General features: G+C 34.7%; 1 protein-coding gene across 1 annotated transcript; it reads left to right on the top strand.

The window, feature by feature from the left end:
* The first annotated feature begins 625 nt into the window (after positions 1 to 625).
* Positions 626 to 24,914, top strand: LOC138331774 (uncharacterized). The gene is made up of 2 exons (XM_069279538.1): positions 626 to 1,009; positions 20,698 to 24,914. The coding sequence occupies exon 2, from the start codon at positions 20,784 to 20,786 to the stop codon at positions 22,095 to 22,097; it is 1,314 nt and encodes a 437-aa protein (XP_069135639.1). The 5' UTR covers positions 626 to 1,009; positions 20,698 to 20,783; the 3' UTR covers positions 22,098 to 24,914.
* Positions 24,915 to 26,668: the final 1,754 nt, after the last annotated feature.

Genomic DNA, 26,668 nt, shown 5'->3' on the forward strand with positions numbered 1-26,668 from the left:
TACCCGTCTAAATACGTTATAGAGTGAAATATGTAGTTACGTGCTTCAGATTTGACAATCTATTTAAAAAATTAGATCGCTACACATTAACTGTATCTTTAAATATAATCATGAATTCAGAAAAATGGCTGAATGATTTAAATAGAAAGCAAGACTTAGCAACATATGGTAGCAAACAGTAAGATATTTTAATTGTCTTGTATATGTTATTTTCCCTTTTGAAGTCATCCTTTACTGGATGCGGTGAGTGAACTATAGCTCTTCGTCTTTGCTTGATGTATTGATTTTGTCTTGCTAACATAGCAGCTGTGTTTTAGGTTGAATATTGCTTGTTTAATTTCTATGAATGATCTCTATATACTGCGGAGATCTAGTGGTCTTATACAAATATCCAAACGATTGGATTTTGTGAAATATCAGACTCGTCAGTTCCGTGGTTACAAAGGATCTAAACCGTCTAATAAGGCTGTTTCGTCTAATTTGGTTTCTTCGTCTGAGATGGAAGGGCATTCTCGTTTTTAAGATACCAATCGTATAACATTGATACACACGATTTCATTAACACTGAATTCGGTTCATATGGTACACATGTAGTATAAACACATTCTGTCTGGACATATGTGACACATGTGTACAGAAGGAGAGAGATGAACATGTAGCGCCAATGAGCCACATCTTTTATCGGAGACTAAAATATCCTTACGATGCATGACTGCGCCTGTCTGAATATATATGTACACAGGCCCCGTGCAGTGAAATTAAGGACAAGGTCGTGTGCTGTACTGAAAGGCTAGGTACTGTGCGGAAATCCATTACAATTCACGACAACCTCAGTTCATGACCGGCAGTTGAACCCTTCACGGCGAAACCAACATTGTTCATGCACATGCGTAGACAAACCCCGGACCGTATTCACTGGGGTCATGGAAGTTGTTAGTGTTTTCGGTTAAATGGTGGCTGAGCAGCCCGATAACAACACATTGAGGCAGACGACAACATTCTAAAAACGGTAAGTCTACCACGGCATATCTTAACATCAAATGTTTTCTAGCTTACGTGAAGGAGGTGATGTAATATGCATGTTACCATAAATTCTATATGTGATACTATTTTTAATTATAAATTAAAAACATATATACCTACAATAATACTATTATTTTCATAGATAAATGGAAATATGCAGATGAACGTTATTGTCTGAAAATAACAAAGGGTAGGAGATAACTATGCAGACAAAACGATCAACATTTACACACATTTAATATTACTGCAACACAAACTGCTTAATTATTTAGTACATTGGGACTTAGTTATTGCAATATTGATATGGTCATCCGGGATACCACTTATAATCAGGCAATGTCGCTTCTGTTAAATAATACCTGAAGGCTAGTGGAAATCTATTTATGTAGCATAATAATTAGGTATATATACAGATATACGTACATATGTATGTACCTACGGAATAATAAATCAGTCATAATCTGTTACAATATTTACTATTGACACTTTGAAAAGTCGACAATAAAACCTATGTGTTTAATCTGTAGTGTCAGTTAAACATTACGGAGCTGTGAATGACTGGTATATGTATGTCTTTTTATAATTGATTAACCAGCTACAGTAGAGTATATGACAGTAAAGGTAGACTTATACTTACAGATACATACACTTATAGACTCCTGTGTAGCCGAGGGTCTGGTGAATTATTTGTTAAAATTCATCAAGCAGATTCTCTGTATAGTCTGATTCCATTTGCTTCATATTCAAGCTTTAATATTTGTTTTAAAAGAACAATAGATGTTTGGTGAAAATAAATTAGTAATTGCATGTTCTATTGAGAAGTTTGAACGAGGCCATACCTTAATTATGTATTGACTAACCTACTTCTATTTAATTGTAACTTAAACATTATTTTGTGTATGTTATTTACCGATGACTTAACTTTCAATTGTTTTATAGCAAAACCTATGTATAATATAATGATATAATATGCTGTATAGTCACCACTGAAAACTTTTAATTTTCGCATTTCCAGTATTCCATTTACGCGATTTGAATTTCTTAAATGAGGTTTTGATCATTGTGCATGGTGATCGATATATCGATCTTATACCAAATATGGCTTGGCCGACTAACCTCTAAATTCATTGCCGTGGTTAGTGCAGAAAGGTCATTCGGGGTCACTGGTTTCGCGGAAGTAGTTCCAGCAGGACTATTAATAGTCGAGTCATAGACTTGTGCAAGTCCCATATGATGTAAGAAGCAAGCCATGGTTCTCTTTACAACATGACTGTGTAAAGTTTGTAAATAATCATCTTTTGTTCTTAGATATAATACCTTTTTGATATGTAAATGACCCGAGAACTTGTACGATAATGATTTATGATAATTGTCCTCATGAGGTTCCTAAAACAGAGCATTTCCTTCTGATTTACATTTTATACTTTCACTGGTTGTGCAACGATATTATTACCTATCCTTTCCAATTTGAAAAAAAATGTTCAGAAATATGAGTGCAAAGTAATGAAATAAAAGATACAACAATACACTCGTTCCTATATTCTCTCACTGACACTAATTTAGCCATCGCCACAGCTACATAGCATCATGAATAGTTGGTACAGCCGCACTAATCTGAGCTGTGGTGGATTGGAAATCGATCTAGAATCCTAGTTTGTAGGTTAACATACTACACATTGTGTTTACGTAACAATTAATAAACTTGTCTATTTTTGTTTGTATTTTATTGATTGATTATACAATGCATTCAAATTAGAAACAAAGCAAACGATTTTGCATGTATTGTTGGCTCGGTTGATTGACATTTAGATTATGTTTCAAGGTCATTACCTTATCAATCGTAACACAAACAAATGGATGATTATATAATATATGGTTAACACTTCAATAATGTTGGTGTTGTGAAACCATTTAATCGCACACAGTAAAATACATATAAGAACAATGTATAAAGATAATATAGTAAGAATAAGTAAATAAATCAAAATTTTCCATAAATAGATAACATATAAAGAAAGGAAAAGGCATGCAAGCCAGCAATTAAGCCATGCATTATGTTTTTGAACAATCTACCGCACATATTTGATGTCGTTTCCAAGCATATATTGGTTTTCATGAATACATGGAAACTGTAACTGTTCTACAATAAGGTTTTCTTTATTGAATATATTTTACGTAATATCCAGTTACTAAGTGCACTCATAAGGTCAATATGTCAACCACAGTATATGATATGTTCACACAATGGTAGCCCTGCAGATAAGGCGTTAGAATTGTACCTGCTGCCCCTATTGCATGATCGTAAAAGGCGACTAAAAGGATCTTATCTTTTCTCTTCTTCCTAACTGACTTTCTGTTTCCTAATATCTCCCTTGGCACCGCCTCACTTTTGGCCTTGAGTTGAGCGTTCGCCACTGTGAAGAAGGCTCTGGGTTCTGTCCCCTGGCCGAGACACACCAAAGTCTGTAAAAATGGTAGTTTCTGCTCCTGCTTAGTGCTCAGCATTACTGGAGTGGGACGACTGGTTCGCACATTTTCAGTATAATGTGACCGGGTGGGATATGTTGCTTGGTGTCTTTGGCGGCATGCTTCAGTGATATAGCACTATAAAAAGGGCAACAGTTCCACTATACAAGAAGACACAAAACGAACATTTCTCTCAGTGAATGACCCCTGTCGGGGGACATATCAGTGGTATTAGTATAGTTACATGCTAGTTTGAACAGAATTACCAAGACATGCAACAGTTGTGAGACTAAATGTCACTGATCCTTTGTCTTCTACGTCAATTTTAAGAGGTTACCCAGTGTACAGACAATGGATAGGTTTTAAATGTCATCCTTGAAGTCAAATTGTTTTCGAGAGTACAGCACGGCCATTTGACAAGCGCATTGCTTTTTATTGCTTGTTAGATCACACGAGACAAAGTCTCAGATAACTTTTTGCGATCTCTTTTCCCGACGTCATCCGTCATGGGATCGTCCATCGTAAAAAATACTTTTTCGACTTTTACACAAGTTTTACAGAAATCTTCCATGGGCAAAGGTGAATTATAATTGTTGACTATACGTTCCTTACCCCAAAGGAACCTAAGGGATGGGACCAAAAGTTGTCAGCTTCGTCAAAACTTCAAAACTCCTGTTCCGGTATAAAATACTCTTCATGAATGGATAGTTTAATATAGTATCGTGGTCATTGGGTCTTGTGTTTTACCAGGGAGTCTAAAAAGCGATTGTTTCTGCCACTGCGTAGCGCTCAGCATACCTGGAGCGGGACGACTGGTTCGCACTATAAAAATGCCAAGAGTTCCATTACACAAGAAGACACAACACGAATATACCGCAGCCTCCCAAACACACACACCTGCACTTCATATACACAACACATCGCATACATGGCTTATAATAGGACGTTTATTTATGAAACAAGCAAAGCAGTGTAGTATGAATTATATAGATAAAACACACTTTTTGAGCATACATTGGTTAATTTTATTAGGGATGAATGTATACTTGATTGGAATTATCAATATGGGATAAAAGTTTGACATCAAGCACATTCCGGCCACTAAATGCGTGACAGTTGTCTGCCTTCAGCACTGGTTTGGTGTATTTCGATTCATGATTTGAATGTTTTCCGCACTGATGCCAGGTCTTATCATACAATGTCCTACATATCTTTAGAACCCTTCTTGTAGTTTATTTTTGATGTGAACCTTTCGGTCTATATACATATTAATTAAAGTTAAACCACCAAAAACAGATAAGAGTCGGGAGTTTTGTCTCCATAATGTGGTAGTTTGATGTATAGGATTAATTTGCATAAATGTGCAATGCCCTTTTTACACTTATAAGTTTCTGTTCTGTTTTATATTAACGTTACCACCTGCAATATTATCTATATCTGAAACAGTAGCATTCATAATGAAGTTTGGAAATGCTTTGCGTTTACCTACGCTGTCTGCAATACGTTGCGTGTGGTGTTTTCTAGAATTTTTGGATTTATAAAAAATGAACTCTTAACATCTTAATATTCATGCTATCATATTGAAGTATACTGCGCTAGACACAGAATAACACACCAAAACCATTCACATTATACTGACAATTGACGATTAAATTAATTGAACTCGTAACCTCCTTATATATATTGCCCTGCAGGTAAGGCGTTAGAATTGTACCTGCTGCTGCCCCTATAGAATGATCGTAAAAGGCGACTAATTGTACTATCTTATCTTTTCTCTTCTCTCTAACTGACTTTATCTTTCATAATGCCTCCCTTGGCACCGCCTCACTTTTGGCCTTGAGTTGAGTGTTCGCCCCTGTGAGGAAGGCTCTGGGTTCTGTCCCCTGGCCGAGACACACCAAAGTCTGTAAAAGTTGTAGTTTCTGCTCCTGCTCGGCGCTCAGCATACAGGGAATAGGATTCGCCCGTTGTCAGTATACTGTGACCGGGTGGGGTGTGTTGCTTGGTGTCGTCGGCGGCATGCAACAGTTCCACTATAGAAGAAGACACAACACAAACATACCGCAGTCTCCTAAAAACACGCTCCTCGCACTTCACACACGCTACACACTGCATACATGGGAGGCCGTCCTTACATGACCCTGGCTGTTAATAGGACGTTAAAATAATCAAAACAAACAAACAAACAAACTTTCTTATATTTACGCTATCATACTGAAGTAAACTGCCGGAGACTCCGAATAACAAACCCCAACCATTCACATTATACTGACAATGAACATACCAGTCTCCCTACCCCCTTTATTGCATTTTTCGTAGCACATCTGGTCCTAAGTACCGAGGTGGGATTATGTCATATCATGGCCTATCTGGCGTTTGTCGTAACAATGGACTTCTATCCAAATACTTCTTTTTATGCCAAACAGGAGCTGAAACTAATTTTTTTTAGAAAAAGGTGTATTTCGGCCTGGGTACAGAACTGAGATAAGAGAAGTAAGAATTGAAAAGATCAGTTCCCCAATTTAGTCGCCTTTTTATGGTCCATGCATACAATGGAGGAGCGGAAATCCCCATATTTTTGACAGTATGATTATGTGATGAAGCAGTTTCAATATCGTAAAAAGAGATTAGCAATAGTAAATTTGCATTTGTAGTGATGTAGCAATGCCAGTATATAAGAAGTTTGAGTGAATTGATAAAACAATACAATAATGAAAATTACGATTAATAAGTATAACCAATAAAAAAAAATAATCATGTGATTATATTCAAATGAAGATGATCGTAATGTCCATTGTTGAAAATAATTATATAAAAAATTTTTTTTTTACAAATGATAGAATATCACTGAATAACCACGAATAGATCAATGACTTCATCTTACTAGTTCACGTTAAAGATAATACACCACTGAAAAATTGTACTTTTTCCTTTATCATAAACAGGAGTAGCCGAATAAGTATTTTCTTCAGTTACAAAACTTACTCACTTTACACCATTACCACCATTGAAAAGTTTGAGCTTATTTTACGTTAAGATAAAAGTATAAAAGCAAATTAATTGCGTCCCGAAACAATTTCATGGAACTATGCCCTATACGGAATGAAGTACTGATTGCATATCCACCAAAAGCAAAAAATCTTATTTTTATATTATTTTTTATTAAAAATTTGACAATCAATTGCATGTGTTAATACCAATTACACATGTAGTTCTAATAATGAAGGTCGTTTACGCTCTGTCCGAGATGGAGCATCTTTAATGTTAATTGTCCTGAGACAAACTATAGTTATGTTGTGATCTCCACTTCAAGAAAATGAAGATAAAAATTAACACAATCTTAACTAATGACCAGGAAACTTTATATTCAATAACATTATATTTTTGTTTGTTCAATTAGACGTGTTTTTCATAACGTTCCTCAATCTTCAAGTTAGCATATGAAATATGAACTTCTATGCCTGAAGTTGTTAAACGAACAGCAATATTTTAATATTCCGTCATTATAACTGAAGAAAAGGTTAAACAGAGTTCAAGAGGGGCGATACTTATACATTCTTTTTGTTCTCGTTTTAAAAGCGAAACATGGAACAGGTCAAACTTAAGACACGATGGTCATAATATAAAATATTCTGCATAAAATTTACATAAGATCACGGTCAAGTGACTGGGCTATGTTTACGAACAGAGTCGTTATTTGAATATAAGATATAAGTAAAAATATTGTTAAAATAATCAGTTAAGATCGTGTATTAAAGGGTTTTTTTATGAAAAGGTAAACTTCTCAAATTTCTTTGTGTGTATTATGAACCAATAATCAATGATATATATATTTCCATAAGTATGGTATATATGTATGTTGGTTGATGAATTGTGCCCTCTCTGTTGAAATAATCAAAACATATTATATCGTTTATTACAGTTTTTGATGAAAATAAGGTAAAACTACCAAATTTCATTTTCGTTATAAGTATTGTGAGCCAATAAATGAACGACAAATAAATATTCGTTATATTTGTATGTTAGTTGATGCATTGTCCACCCTCTCTCTCTCTGTTAAAATTTCGTTTCGTTTAGTTTTTAATAGTTTCTAAGTATATGCATATGCAAATATATGAAATCGACTTGGATTGAAAAGATAAATATATATTTCTTGTGCGTTTTTGGAAATAATTTATATAAAGAAATAATGATTTGTTGATAAATGGAAAAGTATTGAACGATTAAATGAAGAAATATACAGAAAATGAAGGATTTTTAAAGAAGGGGTGGATCTTAAACCGTGAATGAATCATGAATTAGGATACAAGATGATGGAGTACACCAGGATGTTAGTTATTAGACATTCGACCTTACAATGGATGTAAATGTATGTACGGCACCCACTCACGCGCACTACATACCACACGTGCATGTTAGCACTCTTTACTCGCTTGACCCTATCGCGATCCGTTAAACTATGTTATGACAACATATACTTTGAAGGTATTCCCAATTGACTACTTCTTAGTTGGTTGGAATGCACAACGAGAACAGTTTTATAATGATAATAATTGAATGAAAATAATCCCGAATTAATAATTAATTCATGTATTGTTTTATTAATCTATCTAATTTGATTCATTTATATATTTATATAAACATATTTATTTTAAATTCAAATGCATGTAGATTCATCCCGGTACAAGAATGGGGTTCTGCTTTATACACACTCACAAACCAATGATACCCGTGAATAACACCGCATGCTTTTTGTGAAATCTTATTTTCAATCCTAGTCAAACCACATGTAGTACATCACGGGGTCTTGTCCATTAAGACCCACATAACCCTCCTGTATGAAGTGTGAATATATATATGTTTTAAGAGTCTGCAGTTCATTAGTGTTGTGTGTCCTGTAATGGAGTAACTCTTGCCATTTTTTAGTGCTATCCCACTGGAGCAACCACACCCCATCCGACCACATTATACTGACAACTGGCAAATCAGTCGTCCTGCAGCAGTGACTACCACTTTTATAGAATATGGTGTGTCGCGTTGCCAGGGAATAGAACTATTTGTAGAATGCTAATGACGTTAACCATACGTATTATGACGTCACGTAATTATAAACGAAGTCATTTATACAGACTGTTTACGCGTTAAGCTCATAACAAACGGAAGGTAAACATATCTTTTAATACCAACTACATAAACAAGGAACTGCGTTTTAGTTTTGTGTTGTTGGGATGTGTGCACAAACAATTGCCCCGCCAAAGCGAACAAAGACATTTATACGTCACTCAGGGAAAAAACTTAACAAAAACACATTGTCTTATTTTGCAATATAAACAAATTGATATCAATGGAAATATTCATATTTTTTCCGTAATAGTGAGAGCGTTGACTTGTCCGTTGATGGATGACGTCCAAATATCGCCTGTTGGCTAGGCCATCTCTGGCAGGTCAATGCAAATATGAATGAGAATTGTATTGTTTGAAGGATAGTATATCAAACCAGATATTTGATTTGGACGAAAATATTGTTAATTTTCTCTTCATAAGAATGAAATGTACTAACTAAAATTACAATAGAAACTTCTGCGAGTGTATCACAAAATGATTCTAATTGTAGAGTAGAATATTTAGCATAGTTCTTCTTGATCACGAAGGTATTAGTTGTCTGTTTGTAGCTTCAAAATTTTTTCATTTGTCTACTTTTCACAATCGTTATTTGGTAAAAAGAATAGTTATGTTTTTAAAGTAACGACAGAAATGTTTCACGTTCCACAATTTATACCAGGGTTGTTTCACAGAAAGACTTTTTAAATGAAAAGAAAATACATGTATATCCGAGAAAAAAAATCCACTCTTATATTTGAAGATTTCATTTTTTATACATAATACACGGCTTACCGCCTACGCACGTCTGAACTCTGAATCAGAGAAAATATATAAACAGTGTGTCATGAATCACATCGATATTCCAAACCAGGGGCTGACCATCGGTTGAACCCGCAGTAAGTAAACAAAATAAGCTAGATGTGATTTCACGACAGCTAGTTTATGTTACTTGAGTAAAACCCACTTCTTGCTACCATTTTACTCCCATATCAGCATATCACGTTTAATCCCAGCTTCCTTTAATGTCTTTCTGATAGCCTATCTATTGATTTTTGCTGACCGGAAGTATTTTCTCCCTAGAACAGTTGCTAACTTTATAAATACGCGAAACACATCTTTACCACCATTCCACTATCACCGTATATTGTTTGTCTCGTCTTTAGCAAGTGTATACTTCCCATACACTATAACCCGAACACTATAATCTGGATGTTTCTCCACAAGTCTCACACTTAAATAACATCCTGAGATTTCCAGCAAGTCTTTATTATCACCTATTCACACTCGTTTGTTTGGTGTTTATATCCATCTAAGGCCTTCTTGTGACATCGCCATTTACTTTTTTATGATCATTGATTGTCATCATGTATATACTGTACATATATACTATTTGCCCTACACTTTTGTCAAACAACCATTACCCTTACTTTGTCCTTCTTGCAAGTAGAGCATTGGGATTTTACTTGCTGCCCCCATTGTATGATATCGTAAAAGGCGCCTCTACTGGCAATATTATTTTCATAACTCCCGCTACGAAGTTAAGGGGGTATACTGGAATCGGGTTGTCCGCCTGTCTGTCTGTAGATATAACTTTGTCCGGCGAACTCCTCCTGTGTGCCAGTGTATGCTTCAGTGAGATAGCACTATAAAATGGACAAGGTATTCCAGTTTTCCATACTGGGAATAGGACGTTAAACTTAGTTAACTAAAATATTAAGTATTGTCACTTCCGATATCTAAAAGGATACCTTTCGCTACTTTTAATTATAACCTTGGTATGCTATTTTGCGATGATCTTTACCCTTTACCCATATTTTGCATATTCCTGACTGTCCAGTTAAGGTGGTAGAATATAACTGCTGTCCCTATCGTGTGCCATTTTTACTTCCGGTCTGACTTTCTTCCAAACACCTTGATGAGCAGTATTTGTGACTAGTAATAAAAATAAAAGTTATGTTATTCGTCCTCGGATAAAATCATACCTTAGTCTATAAAAGTGGCAGTATCCCTGCTTTGCGCTCAGCCGAAAATGACACTTTGACAAGTGTTTTGTTCCTTGTTATCAGTTGAAATGTTTTAAATGTAGGATATTAATTTTCTCTTCTTCGATCCTTTCTAACATTGTTCTTCCTAACAACTCCCTTGACACCGCTTCAACTTTGGCCTTCTTTTGAGCGCTTACCCATGTGAGGTAGGCTGTGGGTTCTGTCCCCTGGCCAAGACACACCAAAATCTGGCTGACCCGTTATCAGTATAATGTGACCGGATGGGGTGTGCTTCAGTGATATAAAACTATAAAAGAACAACTATTCCACTTTACAAGAAGACACAACACGAATACACCGCAGTATCCCAAAACACGCACAGCACACTACATAACACACTACACACCGCGTACAAGGGCGGCCGTCCTTACATGACTGGCTGTTTATAGGACTTTAATTAATGTTCTGTATGTTCTTGCTCTTACTTGTGCTTTAGTTCAGTAACACAAATATATAGGAGTTTTCATTTTGTGGTGACGTCAATCTGATTAAAAATACGTGTCCTTATAACCAATACGTTCAATAGAGGATCTGACAACATGCCATAAGGGGCCATGTTCGGATGGCCTTTTTTACCACGAGCACTTCAGATCAAATGCATTTTCTACACATTGATAACTCCATTTCGTCCCGGTATATATATACATTTAGCTTTGTTGTGCTCTTTGGGCGAGATGACTTTATACACGAAAATAATTCTCACAGCTTTTTCAAACTATTCGTCCCCAGTCAAGATTCTGGCAGCTGCAATTTGATTGGCCATTTCCAAAGGTAACCAGAACGTGACCCATAATGGGATGTTGTCAGATCCTCTCATCAACGTGGTGATAATAAGTATCTGTATTTTAATCAGATTGTGTTGACGTAACACAAACATGCAAAAGTTCCAAGAAACAAAGCGATCATCCCCCAGCCTCCCAATACATCTATACACACATTCACACACCGCAACACATTTCCGACAAGAGAGACACTTCAATATTTTGTTTGCCGTAACGAAGCCACAGCCGATCACATGTCCAAAGAAAAATAAAACAATTAATCTGGTTTATGTATCTAGCTACTACGTCATTTGTGACCATTATTTGAACCCAAGTCCACATTAAGTTATAAAAGACAAAGCAATAGATAAGGAACATATCGCATAGTGATAATTCTTTTGAGCATTTTTCTTCTAAATTAAATGGACAATGGAATAAAATACTATAATGAGGCATATTAACTTATTATATAAAGTACCGTCTATATCGTTTCCATGTTCATTATAAAATACAAAGAGCATGTGAGATGTTCCGTCGATTTCAATCCTAGTTTGTTCGCCTTCTCGAGTTCATTGTTGATCGAGTAATAAAAGTTTAAGGGGTTTTGGTCAATTCACAATATGCATTTCTGTTTAAAACGCAATCCGACATAAAATGTCTAGCACTGGGAAAACCAACATAGCAATAAATACACTGGACTGAGCGACAAACAACATTTCTTTAATAATCATATCGATTTTTCGCGGGATGAACTTCATCTCACAAGACAAACTACCATGGAAACCTACGTACTGCTACTAACACGGGCTTGAAGCTCGATCCTAGTAATGACTGACTTAGCCACTCGTGTCCTTAGATTGACCCCGGTCTAACAAACACTTGAATCGTGAGTTCATATACTAAAGCGTATAATTGATCATGACGCATCAGCATCAACTGTTTTATCAGTTGCTAGCCTGTCTAATATGCGGGAAACCGCACTCTCTTCTGTACACGATTAATTATGTATTTGTTGATCAAATTCCGAGGGAGTGTCGGTTGTAGTATAAAGGAGGTTGTGATCATAATATGGGGCACTGAACTTAGTAATTCCCGTTTAAAACATATGTTTTCTTTCTCAAAATTCCGCTACTCCCCCGAGAGTAGCGATTTAGGTCATAAGCAGAAAGCTATGGGAACGGCAGATTTTAAAAAAAATGATAATGTTATTTTAAGAGACGTGTTTTTTCTTAAAATTAGAAACTTGAAGATTTATTTTGACTTCACCTCTATCATTTTACTTTATGTGTGAGATATCTACTATTTAAAAATATATATCAAATAACTAATTGTTTGTTATTCAAATGTGTTTTTCATTTCTGGAGCATTATTGTAGCAAGTTTTTCGTATGTAATACATTTTGTTAGCTGGAATAAAGTAATCCATGAAAACTGGTATGGCAGGTGGAACATTTGATTATCATTTTGTTTCGAATTGAACTATAGTAGTCCATACCATGTATAATTTGGTTACGACTTTAGAAATGTAGGTCGCTGATGGCAAATTCTCTCTACAAAATAAGACGTGTGAACAACCAACAAAAATACCACAGAGTCATGATGTTATATTAACTAACATGATGAATAAAATCTTAAGAGAAACAACTGCAATAAAAAAGTACATTAAATATATCATCAAATAGCAACATAAACAGTTACAGATTTAGTACCTTATAGCGCCTACGCTCCAAACATAATTTGGTTATATTCTGTTGTCAGTTATTGTCACTAGCAGCTGGTGACATCTTGGGATAGGCGAGTGTACATGTACTCGGAGTGTATTGGAATCACCAAACTGCCATTGTGGCTACTGTTGATATCTGTTGAATATTACTCATTCACTCCTATCCGGTTCATTATCAAATATAAGATCACTGTAACGCTGTCGTTATCAAATCTTTACATGTAGTATAATATATTATTTTTACTTATATTTTACGCCTGTGAGGCCGTTTTTATATTAACCAGGATATAAATAGGACGCTTCTCTAATAAACCATACCAAATCGTAATATTTGCGTTTTCAAAAGATATGTTGTTATTTGGGACGTTTGGGATCCAAATGAAAAAAAACCCAACGGAAGTCTATGTTATTTGATTTTTAACGTCCCTTCCCAATGTTCCAGGCATATTTCGTTGTCAAGGGATCCCAGTGAAAAAAACATAAAATATAACAAATAGTTCATATAAATTTAGTCGCCTTTTACACCACTATGTAATCGTATCAGGTGATAACTTGTTTAATGCGAGTTCAACACCTATAGTTTATACACGAACAAATGCTCTACCTCCGACAGAGCAAAAACGGTACTCATAATTTGAACAATAATTGGTATTTACTTATGTAAATGTATGTCTAATTAACACAAAATAAATATAAAATAACTTTATTTGCTTTTGGTGGATGCACTTCCAGTATTTATTTCATACTTCATATAGGGCATAGTGTCATGGACTTTGTTCGAGACGCAATTAATTATTTTTAATCTTTCTATCTTAGTGTAAAATACATGTACAATGTAAGAAGCTCAGACTTTAAATGAGATGGTAAAAGTGTAAAGTAAGTAACGAAATACTAATCCGTCTGCTCCTGTATTCGAGAAAAAATTACCATTGGTCAGCGTTCTAGCATCTTTAAATTATGATATCGAAATCAATTAATATTGCAATGTTTTACATTTGTCTTCTAAATAGTCATATGTTTTTTATTTATTTATTTTTTTTATTTCGGTCATCTTTTACTTTAGAATTCGACTTGACCTTAACACCTTAGCTATTAATAGGACACAGAGTCTAATAATCCAACAGAGGAAACCATACATTATATATGGAACGCATGCAATCATTAACAAACGCTTTGCTATAATGGAAAAATATTTGTTTATGCAGTGCTAAGCGACTGTCGGCTAGACTTTAAAAAAATCGGTCAAGTGTAAAAGTGCAAAGGAAATTAAAATCCGTTTATCGTATGAGGTATACACAACTAACGTTATATACTGTAGACGTGTGCCTAATGTTACCCGGTCAACATTGTATTCATACATTCCGACCTCGATCTGATGAGTTTCACCTTGAACTCGCCATCTTTTGTTGCCTAGTAGTGTCCCAATATCAATAGCCTTGGAAAGCGTTTCTATGGCAATAAATAGGATTTCGCATGTAAATCATTGAAACGTTGAATCGTTATTGATATTCTATATTTCAACAACTTTATTTTTATGATTTTTATTTTCATTCAAAAAGTTAATCAGTAACACACGGTAAACATATTATTTTATGTTTTGCGATAAATTTGTTTTTTTTACTCGATCGTATAAAATTTACAACGAATGCACGACCTTTAAGGTAAATCTGGTTGAAAGTGTCACATTGTGAATGTTGTAACCGTGACATTAACTGTATATAGTCGTTATATGAAATAGAATTGTAAGTCTTATTTACATGTGAAACTCATAATGAGTTCAGGCAAATGAATCATTAACAAATGACATAATTATCCATTCAGAAAAATTGAAACTGAATCTTCAGGAAACCTTGTTGTTCAAGTTGGCGATGAAATAATGAATCTAATAAAACAAATTGCAAAAAGCAATAAAACTAAACATACAAATTCTATGTATTTATAATGGTATTTATTTCAAACTAATTTTTCATAAATCTTTTTTCACATTCTTGCAATTTATCATATTTTAATAAAATTATTTTAGTTTCATGTTACGAAATTTTAATTTCTGTGAATCCGATTACGAATATGTAGTTTGAGGGGCACAACATAATATATATGGTCTAATATAGATCTCTCTGACCGATTGACCCCTGACACGGAGATATACATTGTAGGTTCATTATCGACCGTTTCCTATCACCAAACACTACCGATGAACTCCAGCGAGCTGTTGTGGTGGTCATTGTAGAATTAAACAAAGATATCGGTCACACGAGGCCACGGCACGTCGAGGGATTCCATTTATTAATAAAATCGCATCAACATCTGTTTTTATAGAAAATTGATTGAGTGGCTTGTAAATTGTGGCTGGTCAATGTAAGGTTTCTTTCAGGATTTTTTCCAGCTGTCAAACGAATGACTGGTCAGTCTATGTATACAATGTATATTGACGGACATAAAACTATGAAGTTTAGACATCAATGTGTTCTGCTTAGTTTACTCATTTAAAATAAGATAGAAGCTTAAGGCACATGCATATACTAACTTGCATTGAAATTATAATTGTTGTGTATACACCTTAATATGTTATGAAACTAATATTTCATATGACTAGCCACCAAGGTCTTATCAAGTTGACAGTCTTCCAAATTAATTAATATATTACGAAATAATATTTCCTATGTCCAACCTCCAAGGTCCTATGAAGTTGTCAGCATTCCAAATCATAATTTATAATTGTAAATTATTATAATAATGACATCATAGGAATGTAACTTACACTGTTTGTTATATCACCAGGTACATTTATCGTTAGCTTTATTGTAATCTAAACAAGACAGGAAAGTCACGTGACATAAGTCTGACACACCATTGAATTATGTAAAATAGAGGCAAAAGGATCATTATTGATGTTATAAAATAAGTATTGTTAATGATGTTCATGATAGATAATTCACCATTTAACGAGAGTTGGTAAAGTGTCTTAAGATTTACTAACCGTTATTTTACGTGACAAGTATTAAAAAGAGCACACAAATATCATACTATTTTGTACATACAAACGATCAGTTATATTTGGGATTCCCCCGCTTTTGTAGAAATTGCGTGGGTCCATCTAGTATGATTCACTTATTAAAATCTAAATGAGGGCTTCAGCGAATCTACTCTCTCTTCATATGTAGCAATATATACCATAGGAAACTGCTAAAGGCACACCTGGGGTGAACTCTTGTTGACCGCGCGCGCGCCTTCGATGAGCTCAGGTAACGCTATGTAATATGAGTAATTAGCCCCCGACAGAATTTAACACACTGTCAAGTTATTTACATGTCCGGTGTCAATTCATTCTTTAAAAGACGTGACTCGGTACGTTGAATCTGGGGTCAACTTCAGGTCAGCTAAGGTCATGGGATTCTTGGTGTAGTCATCTATCGCAAGCCAGCTATAAATCGTTTTAAATGGACAATCTTACTATTGTGTTTCTGAAACACGGTCAAGCGCTTATTTATTTATTTGATCTATAAAGAGTAACAATAACCGGATTATTACAAGTATTAATATTAGCACCTCTCGATTTAAAGGGCACATTTACATTTATTGGAATACGCACGGTTTAATGTGAAATCAGAACATGTGAAAGATAAATAAAAAAACCTGAAACATTTCTAATTAGATAAGATATTGATTATTTTATAATGAAAACGAAATTATTTCCGAATTAATATACATTATAATGAAAAAGAAAATATTTCCCAAGGACAATTGTATGGTGTTTGTTTGTGTTAAGTTTCCTTTTCAGTGGGTCATTTCCATATGATTGAACAGATGTTTTCACAATTAATTGGTAATTTTAAGTTAATGTATGGTAAGTCATTAACTAAATAGGATTCATTTCCCCTTTGTTCTAATATTAACAATGTAAAGGTACAAATGTAACGCATTGACCCAGTATTTGTTCAAGTAATTTCTGTATCAACATGATCATATTCTGAACTATGTAATAGTATTCATGTCGCTAGTGGAAAAGGAGATGCCACCAAGATAATTGCCAAAATATGTTCGTATGGAAATCATTAATTGGAAAAGGGGCGCTTAAGTTTGTATGAAAGTCATGGAACAATTAGAAATATTCCTCCTCAATGCAACTGTTTTAAGAACCAACGCTGCTTAAATATGAATAATTCTGAACTAATTGTTCGATAATTGAATGAATAGGTCTTTAGATATTCATAGCAGCTAGTATTTGCCTATATTCAAAGCAGTGAGTCAGTACATTCACTGTTGAAACTTGAGTAGCAAACATAGGCAGACTATCAAATGCAAAAATGAATTTGTTTTCAATATAACTTCATAACTGTAATGTACCAATTGAAATTAAAAAAATGACCATTGGTATCCGAACATGTCTGTGATTTCCATTGGCCGAACTATCGATTTAATCTAACTCCTATTTGCACAATGTACACAAAACGTCGAGGTCAACATCTTGCTTAATCTGTTGATAAAAGATCCCGAATTCCGGACGCGGTCTGGTCAGTGGGGGTCAAGCCCGGTCACTGGTGTGAGAAAATAAACCTGGTACTTAAATAGCGGGTTGCTTGGTTTAACTCAGCTGACCCATTAAACTACTTACATGTATATAGGTGACCACTACATATATAACGGGCCGTATTGGTATTAGAGGCCTTTTATAGGTAATCGATGAGTCGGTGTTTGGTCACCTTTGTGTCCTGTTGTCGTACTGGTCAAACTCTGGCCTCTGACGTCAGTACTTGTGTGGATGTACGTAACTAAAGGTACACATGCGGGGAAATTAACATCTTCACCGGAATTGTTCAATTGGATCGCAAGAATATACTGCTTGTATATACAGTGATCAACTGAGTGTTGTTATTCCAAGTCTGGTTAAGTGGAGTTTACACAGACGTATGTTTGATTGTTTTACCAGCATTGTGAAGCAGGAACACTATATATAATATAACTCTACATAAGTTTATACATTTGTGAATAGAGGAATGATAGGCATTTTAGTACCACAAAGTCCGACATCTGCACACGGATATCATGGATAATACAGCTTTATAGTATTAGGCATGATTTAATATCAAGAAATTATCACTGACTTTCATTTTCATTAAAACGAAGCCAGAAACTGAAGATATCGAAGGACATCCCTTTACATTGTTGTGTATTACGACATAAATTTCAAACTAGGACACGAATCGATAGCACTTGGACTGGACAACGTTGACCAGAGGTCGTTTCGATAGCGGTAATGCTTCAGTAAGTTTTTAATGCCCTAGATGACCCACAACTACAGTATTATATATACACACAACTATATACTCAGGTACACAGTCGAGATTGTGAAACAAGAAAATGAGTCGATCATGTATCCTTTATATGCGGAAGCCGAATAGGACTACCATACAAATTAATTTATTTCAGGATTTTTTTTTCAATTTTCACATATGTTTTTGGCAAAATGACTTTGAAATGTCAATAGGAATAGACAGCAGGTAAAGGCTCTCTTCGAAAATATATTTAATTCTCGTAATAATAATCCTGTTGCATATTTTACTAAACGTCATCGTCTCTTATGCGAATTTAGCCGATCCAAACTAACATTACCTATTACTGTTCTAAAATGCACCTTACTGTAAATTGGAAAATAAGAATATTTTAAGTATATTGGGTATGGCTATACACAGGCAATCCGTCTTTATATCTAATATCACCGGGTGGGGTATGTTGCTTTGTGTCTTCGGTGGTATGCTTTAATGATAAAGCGCTATACAAATGGCAAGATTCCCACTATACAAGAGGACACAACACGAACATACCGCAGTCTCCCAAAACACTCAGCTCTCACTTCACGCACACAAGACACCACATGCACGGGACCTTTTTTAATAGGGCGTACATATAATCAGCCAAATCGAACCTCGTCTTTATAAACTTTTGTATTACACATGTACGGAAATACTATATCTTGATCCTTTGCTAAGTTCATGCAAACCAATAAAAAATACGAAGTTTTCTGCTGGGTTCAGACATCTGAAAGTGGGGTGGTTGTATTAAGTTTGTAACAATTCTATCAAAGTGGTGATCAACAAACAGTTATTTCAGGAGAACATACAAAATACATTGTGCAAACTGGGACCGTATTATAAGTTAGCATCGTTTATCCAGATGATCCATATATGTTTTGGGGATATAGACTACCTGTGTGTTAGTTTCTGTATGTTATTGGGGACTGCGGTATATTCATGTCGTGTATCCTTGCAATAGTACAATTAATACATACCTATGTAGGAATATAATATAGTCTGATAAGCTGTAACTGTCTCAGGTGTATCATACGTAAGTAGAACATCGAGTAGACATGGTAGGCTGTCACATTTATAACTTAATATATAGGTAATGTATTAGTTTGTCTCTCGACGGTCACAGTAAGAAATGTACTGATGTACCGAGACTCTAAGTAGGCCAGTGTCGGTTTTATGCCTAGAAGAACGATGATGTCTTGATTGTTGTCCTTGTACTATCCTGATACAAACATTTTTCATAAACACATATGACAATGGATTGATAACGACATCCTTAATGTTCCAGGGGTTTCTACCACTATCTCGTATTACAAAAGTAAAAGTTACCTTTGGGATATCGAGGATGTGAGAATCAAACAGACATATTCTGTCATTCATTCATAATTAAACTAAATAACACACACGTTGTATATATTTAACGAAGTACTGAAAAAAACCCAATCTTTTAAACCATAATAAAGAGAATACAGGAATATCAGGAATATATGAATTCGTATAAAAGGTTTATACTGAATATCTTATGCAGACAACAATTATTTCGTGTTCCAGAAAACCACTTTTTTTTACTGTTACTTTTGATAAATTTATATAGATTTTTGAGCTTTGTTATATTTGATATTTGTATAATTCATTATAATTCAACCTTCATTGTAAAGAGCATTGTCATTGGCTTAAACAATTATGTTGTCATATCATAACGTAAAATAATGTAACGCTGTCTTTGAATGGCTGAAACAAAAGCGTAATGATTTCATAGAAAAGGGAAGAGTCCCTCAAGAAATTTGAACTTTTACGAAATTAGAATGTTCGTGGTTTATTTAGAGTTCACTGTGATTTTAGTGTTATATCTCCAAAACATAAAAAAATGTCTATTCAAATTAATCCTTAAATAAACACATCAATCGCGGAAGATGGAAATGACAAGAACGCGTCGAGGCAATGATATTGGCATTGCATTTGATGTGTAACGCTGTTCCGTTTTTAGTCTCCAATGAACTATGTATTGTAGTACAGAACACACACACGTATACATCGTAGTTATATATAACTACATGGTTGGTATGAAACAAATATAAACGTGTGAGACTCACCAGCTACCTTGTCGACATGAACTGTTAGATTTGCTCCGTGCATCATTGGACTATAGAACATATTCCAGTTAAGGTATAGCCTCCATTGATGTTTGATACATAATTCTGATCTTTCAATCAAGATGGAAATTAATTATATTTTATATTTAATGTTATATTACATTATATGTTTCAGGCGGCCTTATTAAATAAACACCTGGGAACATCGGCAGCCATAAACATTTATCCTAACATAAATCCCGGTGGTACCAAGATCTCATAATGGAACAGCCGCTAGATCTAAGTCAGCGGGAACATTCCGACAATTCAGCTGCAAACAAAATGGAGACAGATGATGTCATATGTCCATACATAAATTGCACGTGCCCACTTCGACATCTACCACCGATGGACATCCGTCTATCTCCTCATTTTGGTCACTTCGGATCTCATGGTAATGCTATGGTGTCTAATTCACGCGCGCCATTCGGATATCTCCCTGGATTTTACACTGATGCCATGCTTATGGACCCTAGTTCTATGTATATGAATAAACGGAATCCGACTTTAGAAGTCGGTAATCATTCTGGCATGGCACATCCAAAACGGAGGAAAGTTGAAGAGTGTCAACGCACTGTGTCTAAATCCAGTGATGAACCATCTAGTTCAAGAACATCTGTGTCACCAAAAACACGATTCTTTCGTCCAGGGTTTCCATTAGAAAACAATGAATCATCTGCGTCCTTAGCATCATTGCCGTCTTCACTTTCGTCGTCGACCTCATCATTGTCGTCGTCTCACTCTCCTTCAGTTTTAGACAAAAAGGTCCATGTCGACGAGGAAATGTTTAGGACCCCTAAGCGTTTATCGCCCCCTGCCATAACAGAATACACTGACGTCAGTATGCCATCAGATAATCCCGCGATAAATGACCATCTTTCAATTCAGCGTGAACGTAGTAAAACGATCAGTTACATGGAACGCTTACCTAAGAAACGCTTTGCAGGTCGGATATTGTCTCAGGATACGTCACCAAGTACGCCATTAAATGCCAACCAAACAGCTATCTGCACAGCAACAAGTCCCAGCCCAACTGGGAACTCTCCAAGAACTAGTCCGGCGTGTGACGTCACAACCGGAAGTGATGGCAACCAGTCAACTGTTGGACAGGATACGGAAATGCCATCGCCGTCCGTTTCTCCTGTTGATAAGGATGGTCGTCCTAAAAGTAAGCCAAGTTACGATGCTGCTTCATTAAAAGCAGACATGATACGCGAAATCGACGAAGCAGAAAAGAGAGAAAGCTGTTCTAGTCCTCAAAAAAAGACAACGTTTATTGGGTATGGAAGGACTAGTCCAAACGAGACCAAAACAAAGGACGAACAAACGAATATACGAGACGACATGACAGAAAATCCCGGTGGGGTGCGCATGACTGCCCTTGATTATCTTATTTCCAAAACCCTCCTTCAGCGGGAGGATCGGCCTTACAAGGCGAGAAATCATCATATACACCAAATAATACGTGGCGAAAAACCCGGTAAATTATGTTTAATGGATATAGTTGAACTGCAAGTTGAAATAGGTTTAGCATGAGAGTTGTCTACCCTTGTCTCGGATAGCTAGGGATTACTTACGCAATATTTAGGTCATTATTGTGTGTGTATGTTTGTTTGAAGTAGAGTTTGAAGAGCATAGATCTCCTATAAGATTCGACTGAGGTTTGTTGATATAAAGCGGTTAAACGAAGCATGTCGCATTTCTCACGGTATGGCAGGAATAGTATTATTCATTAATGCCAGTAGTCAAAAACTCTCAGGAAAATCACCCACTCTACAATTTCATGCTAATGAATTGACAGAAGGTTTAGGCTACAATGGTCAAAAGTGATAAAGCTAGGTATATGTTTAAGGTCTGTATGTAGCGTTTACCATTGAATAGACGTCGAATGTATGTAATGTCGGAGTTTATATTGTACTTATTACTGTAAACGTGGATATTTTTGCGAGGGCTAAATTTCGCAATTCGAATGCTTAAACCTTTCGCGGTGTTGTTATTATCGCGATAGACACTCGGGGGAAATATTCGCGAACAAGCTATCTTCGCGTAATTAGCGGAAATTGCCCCCTTGCGAAATTTTCCATGTTTACATTATGATATTTAATACTTAGATCAATATGTCAATTTGTGTCGGAAGACACAAATATTGAAAGATTTTGCTGCTTGATAGTCAAATGTGTTGTAGAATGCAAGGGACATCTGCGACCAATATAGCTATAAGATCATTATAAGATTCATTTTCGATAGTGCTGATATGAAGTGCCAAGTGTAGCGGTTCCGATTACATCGGGTTTGCTGCGATAACAACCGTAGAGTTATTGGACTTGCTCAATAATAAAGATTTAATACAAAAATCAAAGTCCGGTAAATAGTAGATTAATATCCGGATTATTGAAATCCTAATTTCATAAGGTTTCGTTCCTAAGACAAAACTATATTTGTATTTTGATATAGAATTTGTAATGTAGTTTGTACGTATATGTGTCAAGGTTTGCTTATTTCATAACGAACACAAATTCATTTTCTGGCATGAAATTGCCTGCTCTGTGAAAAGAACAGTACCATTATGATAATACACAAAATGTATGTTTGAGTTATTTTATACTGCTTTTTTGACTATCAGACTTTAAAAAGAAACGAGAGAAGTCAATTTTGTCAATTTCAACTAGGCGGTTATGAAAGAATTTATAATGTAACTATCTAAATTATTATTTTACATCACTTAGAACGTTGTCGCTAAATAACAATAAAATATAAAAATCGTCATATTGGTAAAAACAGAATAATTCCAGTCACATGCTTTGATAATGTCTTTTGACTTTTTAAGCTTTTAAATTTGGATGTAGACTGCAATAAGAAGTGTCTACAAAGCAACGTCCATATCTAATGTATCGAATGGAATAATTTACACATGCTCTTAGCATTAAGCTACCTCAATTCAAAATGTTGTAGTATCTGTTTTGTCGTAGTTTTAATTCAATTTAGAGGAAATATCTTGTACGTTATTCAGAACAGAAAGATACACATCTAGGTTTTCAAACAGCTATAGTGAAATATAGTGTATGTATTGTTACCTCTAGCTATAGACGAGTAGAAGATTTCTGAGAATGATATGTATGTTGGTAAAATAAGACTGGAGATCCGATCTCCAATGATTGTGATTTTTGTTATGGATAATATGATTTTGATTAATATATTTAAATATATCCATTATATACGTTAATCTATATATAGTTATATTATATTTGAACCTGAAGATTAACTGAAGATGATATGATATATTAACTTTGATTTCGCGTCTTTCCAATGTGTTTCAATGACGTCATTGGTACGCTCATGAGTGTATATTTAGAAATGAGTGTCACGTGATATTTGTTCAAGTAACGTGTTGATTGTAGTTTGGGTAAGTTATCCGTATTCGGTTATTCAAAACATCAAAATGAAAAGAAAAAAAGCGCAGTTTCCATCAGCAGTTTCGCCTTACATATGTATATGAACATTTGTTCAGTATAAACCACGGTAAAAGATAAAAGACGTCATTTTACCATATTCGCAGAAATCAGTTAATTTCTTAATATTAAGAACGAAGGTATTCACCAGATTACGTAGTGTACGATATATAACGAATGCATGCTAGTAAAATCTTATATTTCAATCTTGGAGGAAAATCAACATTCCTTGTTATACTTTTAAGACATCAGAAAAATCCATATATATCAATCTCAACAATTGCCAATCCGGTGTCGTTCGCATGTATGTCTCTTGAGTTCGATATGGATTCGTTCACAGATTTTTCTATTTTGAAAGAAAACAAACATTTTGATTACGTCTTAAATAAAGCTAGAAAAGGCACTTTCTGGAAAGCAATTAAAAAATCTCTAGCTCAAATTTGAGTATTGCTATATTTATAAGTGCGTGAAGCTTCATGGTATAATATGTTAAAATCGAACGAAAATGCCAAATTATGTGATAACCATCAGTGATAACCCTCAGTTACGTTTTGTAAATAATACGTGTAAATGTATTTACGCATGCGCAGATATAAGTGTGTTTAAATGTAGTATGGTTGCATTTACTTGATTGAGTTCGGTTTTCCTTTAGTCATTAACTTTCCGGAGGATAATGTTAAAATATGCAATTCCGTAAGGAAAGTAAAACGTGATAATATATTTGTTTTATTTAATATTTATAGTAAATGTCATATGAAGCCATGACTTTGATGTATTTTTTTCGATAGAGTACAAATTATAAAAAGTACAAAAATATGTTGACAATACAAAATGCTATCCGCGTTACGGGTAGCGATATATATGTAAGAAATGGTAAATTATTGAATAAAAAGATAAAAATTTAGTATACAGACTTGTTCTCTTTTTTGTGTGTCTGAAGTTGGTAGACATCTAATTCATAAGATCGAACGCTAAGCAAAAGCGTTTAGAATCTTAAAATCCCAAATTTAGTCGCCTATTCACATTTAATTATGATTTTCAAACGAAGAAGCTTTCATTTCAACAAATTTTATTGCAAAAAATATGCAAATGGATTTGGCAACATGCAAAGCCTATATTAGCCATCTCCAAACAAATCCGGTATAGTACAATTATCAACAAACTATTTTAACATTTAACATTACATTAAAAATGAATATTATTATTAGTGTATCTCCCCAACCTATCATAGTAGAAAAATCTAAAAAAAATCTTCTAGTTTCAGATATATACAAGCTATTGATTTAAAATATATCTTTTTTGCTAATTTAGATATACAATACGTATTCTCATTTACTACCATAGCAGTCAAGACACTTATCAAATATATTTGTTTTCACTTAGTGGCTAATGTGGAAGTACATGTGTTGTGTTATGATATAAATAAATCATGTTTGCTTTGTAGATAAATGTGTAAGTTACCCGTGGAGACCAGTCAATCCACGCTGCCTTCTCGCTCTGTTCATCGTATTGAGCAACCCCCAATCATCGTGGCCTTAGGAGACAAGAAGACAATGTATAAGACGTTCAAATATAGATACATCAAACGCAAAAACGGACAAACAATCAAAAATGTGTTTGTGAAAATCTGATAGAACAGACTGAAAGACAATCACTTCATGCCCTAAGGTTGAGATCTTTCAAACGTTACCGTTGATAAAACCATAAAAAATGTAATTTGAAGAAATACATAATATAACGATGAGGGATGTCTCGCATGTATCTATATAAGTTATACCCGTGTGATTGCCGTTTGAGACTGCGATATAGGCAAAATCAAAGATTTTATTCAAAATATTATAAATACACATGTGCATTCACGTATACCGAAAAAAAAACCCATTTCAACAGTTAGATCGGACAGCAGGCTTAGCCTATATTATCCTTTCCGTCAAAGATGTTCTCTAAAATAAAGTATAGACCCTATCCTCAACAGTCCTACATCTAGTAGTAAAATGAATGTCAAATTCTGATTAATATTCTATTATGACTGTCAATTAAAATTAGTATTATGAATACATTTTAGTTTTTAAATAGATCTTTAATTATTTTCTATTTGTCGGTAAATTTTACAAAACCCTGACAGACCTATATTCACATACGACACTTGTGTAATAAATTTCATTGTTAGAGATATGATGTACTGTATACTGTATAGTCTGTTAACTCAGGTTTAAACTTTTGGCAGTTTGGATCTGAGTTTCGCGACCATGGCATCAACACGCCAAATCGCAAAAACATCATTCCCACGAAAATAACTAACTATACGGTATAAATTTGAGAGACTTCATGAGTTTGTCGTCATTTATTCTGCAGCTTTTTTCAGTAAGGACAAATAAAACGTGCTTAATCGAAGCGATTGATAGATAAATTCCATTGATTTTATTTTGATACACAATCAAGGTAAATCAAGCAAGACTGCGTTTGGTTTATGTAACGACATCTTATTCTAAGGTGATATCGTGGTCGCTTAACTAAATGGTAAATATGAAAAGCGAGATCGAGGGGAATATGAAGAACGTAGCCATTTTGAAAAAACACAATAGTCCATCATATTCACATGTTATATTCAGTTCGAAACAGGTATATTTCTTGCATTCTTCGTGTTTAAAGATTTAT

Source organism: Argopecten irradians, chromosome 9, assembly GCF_041381155.1.
Source record: "Argopecten irradians isolate NY chromosome 9, Ai_NY, whole genome shotgun sequence".
NCBI lineage: Eukaryota > Metazoa > Mollusca > Bivalvia > Pectinida > Pectinidae > Argopecten > Argopecten irradians.

What these genes read in the sequence shown, in the direction of transcription:
- LOC138331774 (XM_069279538.1), top strand. Translation starts at nt 20,784, where the DNA reads ATGGAACAGCCGCTAGATCTAAGTCAGCGGGAACATTCCGACAATTCA.